Source organism: Scyliorhinus torazame, chromosome 12 (genome assembly GCF_047496885.1).
Source record: "Scyliorhinus torazame isolate Kashiwa2021f chromosome 12, sScyTor2.1, whole genome shotgun sequence".
Classification (NCBI taxonomy): Eukaryota; Metazoa; Chordata; class Chondrichthyes; order Carcharhiniformes; family Scyliorhinidae; genus Scyliorhinus; species Scyliorhinus torazame.
In genome coordinates, this window is record NC_092718.1 from 84,309,045 (window position 1) to 84,321,225 (window position 12,181).

General features: G+C 54.1%; 1 protein-coding gene across 1 annotated transcript in view; it reads left to right on the forward strand.

Annotated features, from left to right (window-relative positions):
• Nucleotides 1–12,181, forward strand: part of LOC140386528 (CD276 antigen homolog) — a 105,728-nt gene that overhangs the window by 22,484 nt on the left and 71,063 nt on the right. Inside the window, exon 3 of the mRNA XM_072468936.1 lies at nt 11,324–11,656. Within this exon, the coding sequence (XP_072325037.1) occupies nt 11,324–11,656 (333 nt within the window). The remainder of the gene's footprint in view (nt 1–11,323; nt 11,657–12,181) is intronic.

A 12,181-nucleotide genomic window follows, 5' to 3' on the forward strand; every position in this document is an offset into this window, starting at 1 on the left:
CACTTCGTCTGAGGATGGAGCTGTATAAAACGCTGGTTAGGCTCCAGCTGGAGCACTGTGCAGAATTCTGGTCACCACACTATGGGAAGGAAGTGGTTGCACTAGAGAGGGTGCAGAGGAGATTCACTGGGCTTTTGCCTGGTTGGAGTGTTTCACCTATGAAGAAAAGATGGAAAGGCTGGTTTGTTTTCCTTAGAGCAGAGAAGGCTGAGGGGTGACCTGATTGAGTTGTATAAATTTATATGGGCATTGACAGGGTGGATAGGAAGTAATTTCTCCATGAGCAGAGGGGTCAATAACCAGGGGGCATCCATTTAAGGTAAGGGGCAGGAGATTTATGGGAAATGTGAGGAAAATCCTTTTCACCCAGAGGGTGGTGGGAATCTGGAAGTCACTGCCTGAAAGGGTGGGAGAGACAGGAATCCTCACAACATTTAAGAAGTACTTAGATGGGCATTTGAAACACCATAGCATGCAAGGCTAAAGGCCAAGTGCTGGAAAATGGGATTAGAGGTGCTTGAAGGTTGGCGTGGACACTACGGGCTGAATGGCCTCTTTCAGTGCTGTAAAATCCAAGAATCTATGGGGAGAATTATTTTACAGAGCGAGTTGTTGTAATCAGGGAGGCGCTACTTGAAAAATCAGTAGATTCAGATTTGATAGGAACATTCAAAACTGAGAAATAATATATTAAAAATGTATTTTTTAAAATTTTCACCCTTGTTTACAAATCACTTCTCACCAATAGAACATAGAACATACAGTGCAGAAGGAGGCCATTCGGCCCATCGAGTCTGCACCGACCCACTTAAGCCCTCACTTCCACCCTATCCCCGTAACCCAATAACCCCTCCTAACCTTTTTGGTCACTAAGGGCAATTTATTATGGCCAATCCACCTTACCGGCACGTCTCTGGACTGTGGAAGGAAACCGGAGCACCCGGAGGAAACCCACGCAGACGCGGGGAGAACGTGCAGACTCTGCACAGACAGTGACCCAGTGGGGAATCGAACCTGGGACCCTGGCGCTGAGAAGCCACAGTGCTACCAACTTGTGCTACCATGCCACCCACCCCTTCCCTCTGCCAATCTCCTGCAGCACCTACAACATTCCCTATCTCTGTAATTTCCTCCAGCCTGTGCAACCATCCTTTTTCTGTAACCTACTCCAGTCCCTACATCCTTCTTATCTTTGTAACTTCCTCCAGCCCCGACAATCATCCGTATTGTTGTAACCTCCTCCAGCCCTACAACCCTCCCTATATTTGTAAACTCCTCCATCCCTATACAGCCCCCTGTCTCCGTAATCTCATCCAGCTCCGACAACCCTCCTTATCTCTATCATCTCCACCAGTCCTTCCAGCCCTCCCTAACTCTGCAACCTCCTCCAACCCCTACAACCCACCTCGTTTCCAGGAATGAGTTACAGACTGGAATCGAATTGAGGGGTTTGGGGTGGTTTATATATAGAATAACAGATAATTGGGAGTTACAGATTGGGATCTAATTGAGGGGTTTGGGTGGTTTATATATAGAATGACAGATACCCGGGAGTGAGTTACAGACTGGAATCTAATTGAGGGGTTTGTGTGGTTTATATATAGAATGACAGATACCTGGGAGTGAGTTTCAGACTGGAAACTAATCGAGGGGTTCAGATTGGTTCATATATAGAATTACAAATAACAAGGGGCGTCATTCTCCGACCCCCCGCCGGGTCGGAGAATGGCCGTTGGCCGCCGTGAATCCCGCCCCCGCCCCCGCCGAAGTCTCCGCTCCCGGAGATTGGGCGGGGGCGGGAATCCAGCCGCGCCGGTTGGCGGGACCCCCCGCTGGATTCTCCGGCCCGGATGGGCCGAAGTCCCGCCCAGGAATTGCCTGTCCCGCCGACGTAAATCAAACCTGGTATTTACCGGCGGGACCAGGCAGCGTGGGCGGGCTCCGGGGTCCTGGGGGGGGGCGCGGGGCGATCTGACCCCGGGGGGTGCCCCCACGGTGGCCTGGTCCGCGATCGGGGCCCACCGATCCGCGGGCGGGCCTGTGCCGTGGGGGCACTCTTTCCCTTCCGCCTCCGCTACGGCCTCCACCATGGCGGAGGCGGAAGAGACTCTCCCCACTGCGCATGCGCGGGAAACTTTCGGCGGCCGCTGACGCTCCCGCGCATGCGCCGGGAAACTTTCGGCGGCCGCTGACGCTCCCGCGCATGCGCTGGGAAACTGACAGCGGCTGCTGACGCTCCCGCGCATGCGCCGCATTTCCGCGCCAGCTGGCGGGGCAACAAACGCCATTTCCGCCAGCTGGCGGGGCGGAAATCCCTCCGGCGTCGGCCTAGCCCCTCAATGTTGGGGCTAGGCCGCCAAAGATGCGGAGACTTCCGCACCTTTTTGCCGGCGCGATGCCCGTCTGATTTGCGCCGGCTTTGGCGCCAGTCGGCGGGCATCCCGCCGTTGGGGGAGAATTTCGCCCAAGGTGTGAGTTACGGACTGGAATCTAATCAAGGGATATGGGGTACTTTATATTTAAAATAAAAGAATCTAATCAAGGGGTTTGGGTGGTTTATATATAAAATAATATAATCTAATTGAGGGGTTCGAGTGGTTTATATATAGAATGAGAGATACCCAAGAGTGAGTTATGGACTGGAATCTAATTGAGGGATCCCGTGTGGTTTACATATAAAATACAGTCACCCGGGAGTGAGTTACATACTGGAATCTAATCGAGGGGTTCGGAATGGTTTATACATAGAATAACAGATACCAGGGGCGACATTCTCCGACCCCCCGCCGGGTCGGAGAATCGCCGGGGGCTGGCGTGAATCCCGCCCCCGCCGGTTGCCGAAGTCTCCGGCACCAGAGATTCGGCGGGGGCGGGAATCGTGCCGCGCCGGTTGGCGGGCCCCCCCGCTCGATTCTCCGGCCCGGATGGGACAAAGTCCCGCCGATAAATTGCCTGTCCCGCCGGCGTAAATTAAATCACCTACCTTACCGGCGGGACCAGACGGCGTGGGCGGGCTCCGGGGTCCGGGGGGGGGGGGGCGCGGGGCGATCTGGCACCGGGGGGTGCCCCCACGGTGGCCTGGCCCGCGATCGGGGCCCACCGATCCGCGGGCGGGCCTGTGCCGTGGGGGCACTCTTTCCCTTCCGCCTCCATCACGGTCTCCACCATGGCGGAGGCGGAAGAGACTCCCTCCACTGCGCATGCGTGGGAAACTGTCAGCGGCCGCTGACGCTCCCGCGCATGCGCCGCCCCGAGATGTCATTTCCGCGTCAGCTGGCGGGGCACCAAAGGCCGTTTCCGCCAGCTGACGGGGCGGAAATTCCTCTGCCCCTCAATGTTGGGGCTCGGCCCCCAAAGATGCGGAGCATTCCGCACCTTTGGGGCGGCGCGATACCCGTCTGATTGGCGCCGTTTTGGGCGCCAGTCGGCGGACATCGCGCCGTTTCCGGAGAATTTCGCCCCAGGAGTGAATTACAAATTGGGATCTAATTAAGGGGTTTGGAGAGGTTTAAATACATATAAGAGCGACCCTGGAGTGAATTAAAGACTGGGATCTAATTGAGTGGGGGGAGGGGTGTTGGGTGTTTTATATATAGAATAACAGATACCTGGGATTGAGTTACAGACTGGAATTTAGGAATTCCTTGTGGTTTATATATAAAATACAGTTACCCGGGAGTATTTACAGACTGGAATCCAGTTGAGGGTTTAGGATGGTTCATATATAGAATAACAGATACCCGGGAGTGAGTTACAGACTGCAATCTAATCGAAGGGTTCAGGGGATTTATATCTAGAATAACATACACTGGAAGTGAATTACAGACTGGAATCTAATTGAGGGATGTGGGGAGAGCTTTGGGGTGGGTGGCGGGTCAGAGGGGGACTGGGTTGAAGGAGGAAGAGTGTGAGGGAGTAAAGGTGAGTAGGGAGGGAGATGGATGGGGCAAGATGAGGGTGGAGTGGTTGAGAGGGAGGAGAGGAAGTGGCTTCCTGGAGATCCAATGGGACTGGGATAGGGTCCTGAGCTCTGGAAACAGGAGTCTAGGACAGTCCTGGCATCAGATAGAACAGTTGTCTAGGAGTATGGGCGTACGATTGGACTTTAGGTCCTGGGAGGGAGCCGAGTCCAGCTGTATTGAGGGGAGGAGGAAGCCCTGACAGGTTAGTGGTGGGAGGGAGGTGGGGATCCACATTGCCTCGGTCCCTTTCAGACTATCAGGTGTTGCCTCATCCCCTACACAGTGAACTTGCCCGTCAGTGCCCCCACCTCCACCCAACCCTGTTAAAAAACGTTTCCACGTCCCTTCGACCACAGTTTCTGGGCGCGATTCTCCACTCCCGCGCCGGTCGGCCGCCAAAATTTCCCGCGACGCCGGTCCGTCACGCTGCCGTGATTCTCCCAAGCGGCGGGAACGGCCCTGTCGAGTTCCGTGGGCCGCAGGCGGGAGAATCGCCCGAGACACCCAAAATGGCGATTCTCCGGCACCCCTGCTATTCTCAGGCCCGGATGGGCCGAGCGGCCAGCCCAAAACGGCGGGTTCCCCCCGGCGCCGTCCACACCTGGTCGCTGCCGTTGGGAACAGCGCGGGAACGCTGGGTGGGCGGCCTGCGGGGGGGCGAGGGGGGATCCTGCACCGGGGGGTACCTCAAATGTGGGGTGGCCCGCGATCGGTGCCCACCGATCGTCGGGCCGTCCTCTCTGAAGGAGGACCTCCTTCCTTCCGCAGCCCCGCAAGATCCGTCAGCCATTTTCTTGGCGGACTCGGAGAGGACGGCAACCGCGCATGCCAGTTATGCGGCGCCGGCCGCATCATGTATACGGCGCCGCCTTTACGCGGTGACGCGTGTAGATGACGCGGCCCCGCTTCTAGCCCATTATTGGGCCCTGAATCAGTCGGGATAGGGGCCGTTTCGCGCCATCGTGAACCTCAACGGAATTCACGACGGCGTGGGCACTTTGGCGCGGGAGTGGAGAATCCCGCCCAGTGTCTTTACATTTCAGGGTCAGTTTTCTGCTCCTGAGCTCCACCTCACATTGTGCACCCCCCAATCTGTGATCTCTCTCCCAAGCAGAGGTGACCAATATCCTGATGTGTTCTCCCAGAATGTGTATGTGGTAGTACCAGGTATTGCGGTACCTGAGAGGTGGATGACCATTGGTTAGACCCAGGAGTCTACCATTGGCTGATGTACATAGCTCCGCCCTGAGAGGCGGAGTATAAGAACCGGTGCCGTCCCAGCAGCCTTCACTTTCTGTATCGAAGCTGCTGGGGAAGAGTTCTAGGAAATTAAAGCCTTCAGATATGAATCACTTTGTCTTGAGAGTAATTGATTGCGCATCAATTTAATCTGCTGCAACTTCAGTTGAAAGGATGGATCTCCGTATCAAACTGGAGTGCCTTCAGCTCAGCCCCCACGCGGACAACTCTGCTGCTATTTTCAAACATTGGCTGGCGTGCTTTAAGGGCTATCTTGACACGGCCGCCGGCACCCCCACGGAAGGGCAAAAGATGCATCTCCTACGCTCACGGGTCAGCCCTGGGATCTACCCTCCTATCGAGGAGGCGGCGAATTATGCTGCCGCGATCGAGCTGCTAGAAGGACATTATATCTGCCCTGTGAACCAGGTCTACGCTCATCACCACCTGGCGACTAGGAGGCAAAGCCCCGAGGAAACGTTGGAAGACTTCTACCGGGACTGCTGGTGCTGGGCCGAAACTGTGGCTGCTCGCCAGTTTCGGGGAACGAGCACATGGAACTTTTGATCAGGATGCTTTTGTGGCAGGTATGACCTCCCCCGATATCCGCCGAAGGCTCCTAGAAATGGACACTCTGGGACTTGCAGAGGCACGGGTCCTGGCAGGGTCAATGGATGTTGCCTATAAAAACGCACTGTCCTTTGCTCCCGATCGCGCGGCGGCCTCCTGGGCTGCGTGGCACCCCGTAGTGGCAGCCCCTCCAACCTTCCCCCTGACCCCGCAAGCCTGCGTGGCGAGACAGCCCGCTAATGCCGCCGGACACCGCTGTTTCTTATGCGGACAGGCGAATCATCCCCGCCTGCGCTGCCCGGCCCGCACCGCCACCTGCAAAAGGTGCAGCAAGAAGGGCCATTATGTGGGGTCTGCCAGGCCTGTGCCGTGGCCGCGGTCTCCAGCGACTATCGGCAATCCCCCTTTCAGGCCCCGATCGCCCAGCGCTCACCGCCACCCCCCTATCCTAAGGCCACGTGCGACCTGCGGGCGCGGCCAATTTGCCCCCTGGCCACCACGCTGGACGGGTGGGCGCCGTCCCTCGCCACCGCCATCTTCTTCATCCCCGGACACCATGTGCGACCCATGGGTGACGCCATCTTGGATGGGGCCCCAGGCCCCAGCACAGCCGACTACATGCTGCCCGACCAGAACTCTCCATTACTTCAGCTGGCCTCGGTGACTCTGGACCAGAGTCGGCCCCGGACGCTTGCGAAAGCTACAACGACGATCTCCATCAACGGCCACGAGACTTTGTGCCTGATTGACTCTGGGAGCATGGAAAGCTTTGTTCACCCTGACACGGTAAGACGCTGTTCTCTTGTCACCCAGCCCGCAAATCAAAGGATCTCCCTGGCCTCCAGGTCACACTCGGTGGAGATAAAGGGGTTCTGCCTAGCGAACCTCACTGTCCAAGGCAGGGAATTCCACAATTTCCGCCTGTACGTCCTGCCGCACCTCTGCGTGGTCACCCTCCTTGGGCTGGATTTCCAGTGCCATCTGCAAAGCCTGACTTTTAAATTCAGCAGCCCTCTACCCCCCCCTTACTGTCTGCGGCCTCGCAACCCTTAAGGTTGACCTGCCTTCCCTGTTTGCGAACCTCACCCCGGATTGCAAACCCGTCGCCACCAGGAGCAGACGGTACAGTGCCCAGGACCGGACCTTTATCAGGTTGGAGGTCCAGAGGCTGCTGAGGGAAGGGGTCATCGAAGCGAGCAACAGTCCCTGGAGAGCTCCAGTAGTGGTGGTAAAGACCGGGGAGAAACATAGGATGGTCATTGAATACAGTCAGACCATCAACAGGTTTACGCAGCTGGATGCGTACCCTCTCCCCCGTATAGCCGACCTGGTGAACAGGATCGTGCAATACAAGGTTTTCTCCACGGTGGATCTCAAGTCTGCCTACCACCAGCTACCACTCCGTAATGGTGACCGCCAGTACACTGCCTTCGAAGCAGATGGGCGGCTCTATCACTTTTTAAAGGTTCCCTTCGGTGTCACGAACGGGGTCTCGGTCTTCCAGCGAGAGATGGACCGAATGGTTGACCGGTACGGCTTACGTGCAACTTTCCTGTATCTGGATAACGTCACCATCTGCGGCCATGACCAGCAGGACCACAACACCAACCTCCGCAAATTTCTCCAGACCGCGAAAATCCTTAACCTGACATACAATAAGGATAAATGCGTGTTTGGCATCGACCGTCTAGCCATTCTAGGCTACGTAGTGTGAAGTGGAGTCAAAGGCCCCGACCCTGAGCGCATGCGCCCCCTCATGGAGATCCCCCTCCCTCACTGCCCCAAAGCCCTAAAGCGCTGCCTTGGGTTCTTCAGCTATTATGCATAATGGGTCCCCAACTTCGCAGACAAAGCCTGACCCCTAATCCAGTCCACAACCTTCCCCCTGTTGACGGACGCCCGCCAGGCCTTCAGCCGCATCAGAGCAGACATTGCAAAAGCCACGATGCGCGCCATCAACGAGTCCCTCCCCTTCCAGGTCGAGAGTGATGCGTCCGACGTAGCTCTGGCGGCCACCCTCAACCAAGCGGGCAGGCCCGTGGCTTTCTTCTCCCGTCCTCTCCATGCTTCTGAAATTCACCACTCCTCGGTCGAAAAGGAGGCCCAGGCTATAGTAGAAGCTGTGCGACACTGGGGCATTACCTGGCCGGCAGGAGATTCACTCTCCTCACGGACCAACGGTCGGTTGCTTTCATGTTCGATAATGCACAGTGGGCAAGATTAAGAACGACAAGATTTTGCGGTGGAGGATAGAACTCTCCACCTACAATTACGAGATCTTGTACCGTCCGGGGAAGCTGAACGAGCCTCCTGATGCCTTGTCCCGCGGCACTTGTGCCACCACACAAGTGGACGACCTCCAATCCCTCCACGAGGACCTCTGCCACCCGGGGGTCACTCGCTTTTTTCATTTTATCAAGACCCGCAACCTGCCCTACTCCATCGAGGAGGTCAGGACCGTCACCAGGAACTGCCAAATCTGCGCGGAGTGCAAACCGCACTTCTACCGGCCAGAGAGGGCACACCTGATAAAGGCTTCCCGTCCCTTTGAACGCCTCAGCATGGATTTCAAAGGCCCCCTACCCTCCACTGACCGCAACACGTACTTCCTTAACGTGATTGACGAATACTCCCGGTTCCCATTCGCCATCCCCTGCCCAGACATGACCATAACCACCGTCATCAAGGCCCTCCAGGGTATCTTTACACTGTTCAGTTTCCCCGCATATATTCACAGCGATAGGGGGTCCTCCTTTATGAGTGACGAACTGCGTCAATTCCTGCTCAGAAAGGGCATCGCCTCGAGCAGGACAACAAGTTACAACCCCCGGGGAAACGGGCAGGTAGAGAACGGAACGGTCTGGAAGACCGTCCTGCTGGCCCTACGGTCCAGAAATCTCCCATTCTCCCGCTGGCAGGCAGTCCTCCCGGTGGCCCTCCACTCCATCCGGTCACTGCTCTGTACAACCACGAATCAGACACCTCACGAACGTCTCCTTGTTTTCCCCAGGAAGTCCTCCTCCGGGACCTCGCTCCCAACCTGGCTAGCGACACACGGACCCATTCTGCTTCGGAAACATGTGAGGGCGCACATGTCGGACCCGCTAGTCGAAAGGGTCCACCTGCTGCACGCCAACCCCCAGCACGCCTACATAGCGTTCCCTGACGGCCGCCAAGACACGGTCTCCCTTCGGGACCTGGCGCCCGCCGGAATCCCACGCGCACCCGCACCATTGCCCCCATCCCCACCCTCCCCACAGCACTTAACTGGAGGGTCTGTACTCCCACCGCTCCTGCCTAGGCCCGAACACACACCGACACCCCCTACAGGCGCCTTCCCCCCCGTCCACCTTTTGCCCCAAAAGCACCGCCTAGGGGTGACAAAGCTGCCTGGGAGGACGACATCACGCTCCCGGAGTCGCAACCGCCGGGACCCCCATCAGAATCACTGCCGAAGCCCAGACGCTCCAGAAGGACGACCAGGCCACCTGATCGACTGATTGCTGCACCATGAACACTTTGTTATTACCCTCGACATCACGGTACCTCCATACCTGGTCATACCATGCGAAAGGCGACTATGAACGCTGTCCATCACCCCGCCATGCTCTTTTTTAACAGGGTGTGAATGTGGTAGTACCAGGTATTGCGGTACCTGAGAGGTGGATGATCATTGGTTAGACCCAGGAGTCTACCATTGGCTGATGTACATAGCTCCGCCCTGATAGACGGAGTATCAGAACCAGTGCCATCCCAGCAGCCTTCACTTTCTGTATTGAAGCTGCTGGGGAAGAGTTCTAGCAGATTAAAGCCTTCAGTTATGAATCACTTTGTCTTGAGAGTAATTGATTGCGCATCAGTGTACAAATGGCACATGTGAAGGAATCTTTAATTTCTGGGATCTTAACCTGTCGAACTACGCAAAGTTTGGGGGAAGCTTAGTTGATGAATCAAGTCCTGGCGCAATACGACAAGTTGTAAGATTTGTACTATTTCTGGACCGTGCCAAGTTGTTCGATTCCTTGTATTATTTGACTGTGTATAGTTGAAGGAATTTATATCATCTCTGCTATTTGGTTATCAGTAGCACTTTGCGAATACTGGAACTCAGCAGGAATTTGCAGTATAAACTTCTCAGGTGCCAAAAAGAATTGTTTTATTTGTAGTCGCTTGATTACAATTTGAAAGTCATTTAAAAGGCAATTCGTAGACAATTCAAAGCTTTCAGAGAATTACAGACATTATCTTTCTTTGCTTAGGCAGACAGCTCGAAAGTAACTTTTAAAAGGTCAAAGTCTGGAAATGAAACATGAAGAGAGAGAGAGAGAGCTAATCTTCAGCTAAATTCAAAGTCAAAGTCAAAAGTAGACTAACATCACTGACACAGACTAACAGACTGACAGAACCCCCAAAAGACATCTCTAAAATGGAGACTATTAAGGACAAAACTGACTAAACTAACAAAAAGACAAACTGACAGCATCAAAGACAACACCAAAAGACATCTCCACAACACACGAGACAACACAGCACAACACTAAAATGGCGGGCGGACACTTTTCAGTTATACACTTTCATATCTGTCTTATGTCATCTAATCACACCCCAATATAATCCTAATTGGTTTGGGTTAGACTCAAACACATTTGATTTGATGGCAAGCCGTCCATCTTCAATGTGCAACATCAGTTTTTCTGACCTAGCTGTTATCTGCATTGTGAACAATGGTGCCTTCATGTTGCTGTGTATTCAGTCCCTGTCCTTGACAATTAGCACAAGCAGTGTCAAATTATCTTGCAACTGTGCTGTTTTAATGTCACACTGACTCTGAAAATATGCATTTGCCAGAACAACGGACCTCAGTAAAAGTGAATTATTATGCTGTATAAATGGGTATTTAAAACTGGGGCTCAACATTTATGCTTAAACAGCTATCTTTTACCTATACTAGTTGTATTCAAAATACCTGGCTTTTAAAAGGTCAAAGTCTGGCAATGAAACATGAAGAGAGAGAGAAAGCTAATCTTCAGCTAAACTCAAAAAGTCAAAAGTGGACTAACATCACTGACACAGACTGGTAGACTGACAGAACCCCCAAAAGACATCTCTAAAATGGAGACCATAATCAAAGACAGAAATTAAGGACAGACAACACCAAAAGACATCTCCAAAACTAACAGAAAGACAAACTGACAGAATCAAAGACAGAAATTAAGGACAGACAACACCAAAAGACAACACAGCACAACACACACGAGACAACACCCCCAAAGACAATACTAGTTGTATTTGAAATACCTGACTTCTACAACATGTTACTCAGTGCTGTCCAGCTGCCCTGTGCTGAGCTGACAAATATCCAGCACAAGCTGGTTTTAGTTGAGGGCCCTTAATACCTGAGTTTTAATCTTCCCACAGAAATAAAAAAACAGTGAGTTACTGATCAGTGCTTCTTGTAAGTCCAGCATCCCAGTGTAACCATGTGAAGCTTGGGATGTAATGTACCAGCAGGGAGATTATATCTGTGGATAAATATTTTCAATCTTTTCCAGGTGACTCACCTGTCCCAGTTTCTGGGTTCCTTGGAGAGCAGGTTGTGCTACCCTGTATCTTCAAAGGGAATGTCACCATCTCAGATTTGCTGGTGGTTTGGCAGATATCAGAACGTGAAATTTTGCTCAAGTTTGTTAATGGAAGCGATGATTTGACAGAACAAGATGCACATTTCAGAAACAGAACAACCCTGTTCAAAGATCAACTGGAACAAGGAAACTGGTCAGTTCTGATCTCTGACCTCAGGGAGTCAGACCAGCACCAGTTTGCATGTCAGATTTCTGACAGGACGGGTGTGCGATTTCATCAACACGTTCAACTGTCTGTAACAGGTGAGAGATTTCTGTTTCAGGTATTTTGTATTTAATCTCTGATGTTATGGGTTCAGTAATGCAGTGGTTATGTTACTAGATGAGTGATCCAGAAACCTGGGTCGGAGAATCCCCGCGGGGCGGCGCGAATCCAGCCCCGCCATCCTGACGCCGGCTGCCGTATTCTCCGGCACCGTTTTTCTGGCGGGGGCGGGATTCACACCACGCCGGTCGGGGGCAGTTCTCCGGGCCCCGATGGGCCGAACGGCCGTCCGTTTTTGGCCAGTCCCGCTGGCGTGAATCACTCACCTCTGACACCAGCGGGACCTGGCAGGTAAGCCGGCGGGGCGGTCCTCGAGGAGCGCGGGGGGATCCGACCCCAGGATGGACCCCCACAGGTGGTCTGGCCCACGATCGGGGCCCACCGATCTGTGGGCAGCCCTGTTCCGTAGGACACTTCTTCCTTCCGCGCCGGCCCCTTAAGGGCTCCGCCATGGTCGGTGCAGAGAAGAGAACTCCCCGCGCATGCACCAAAATACACCGGCC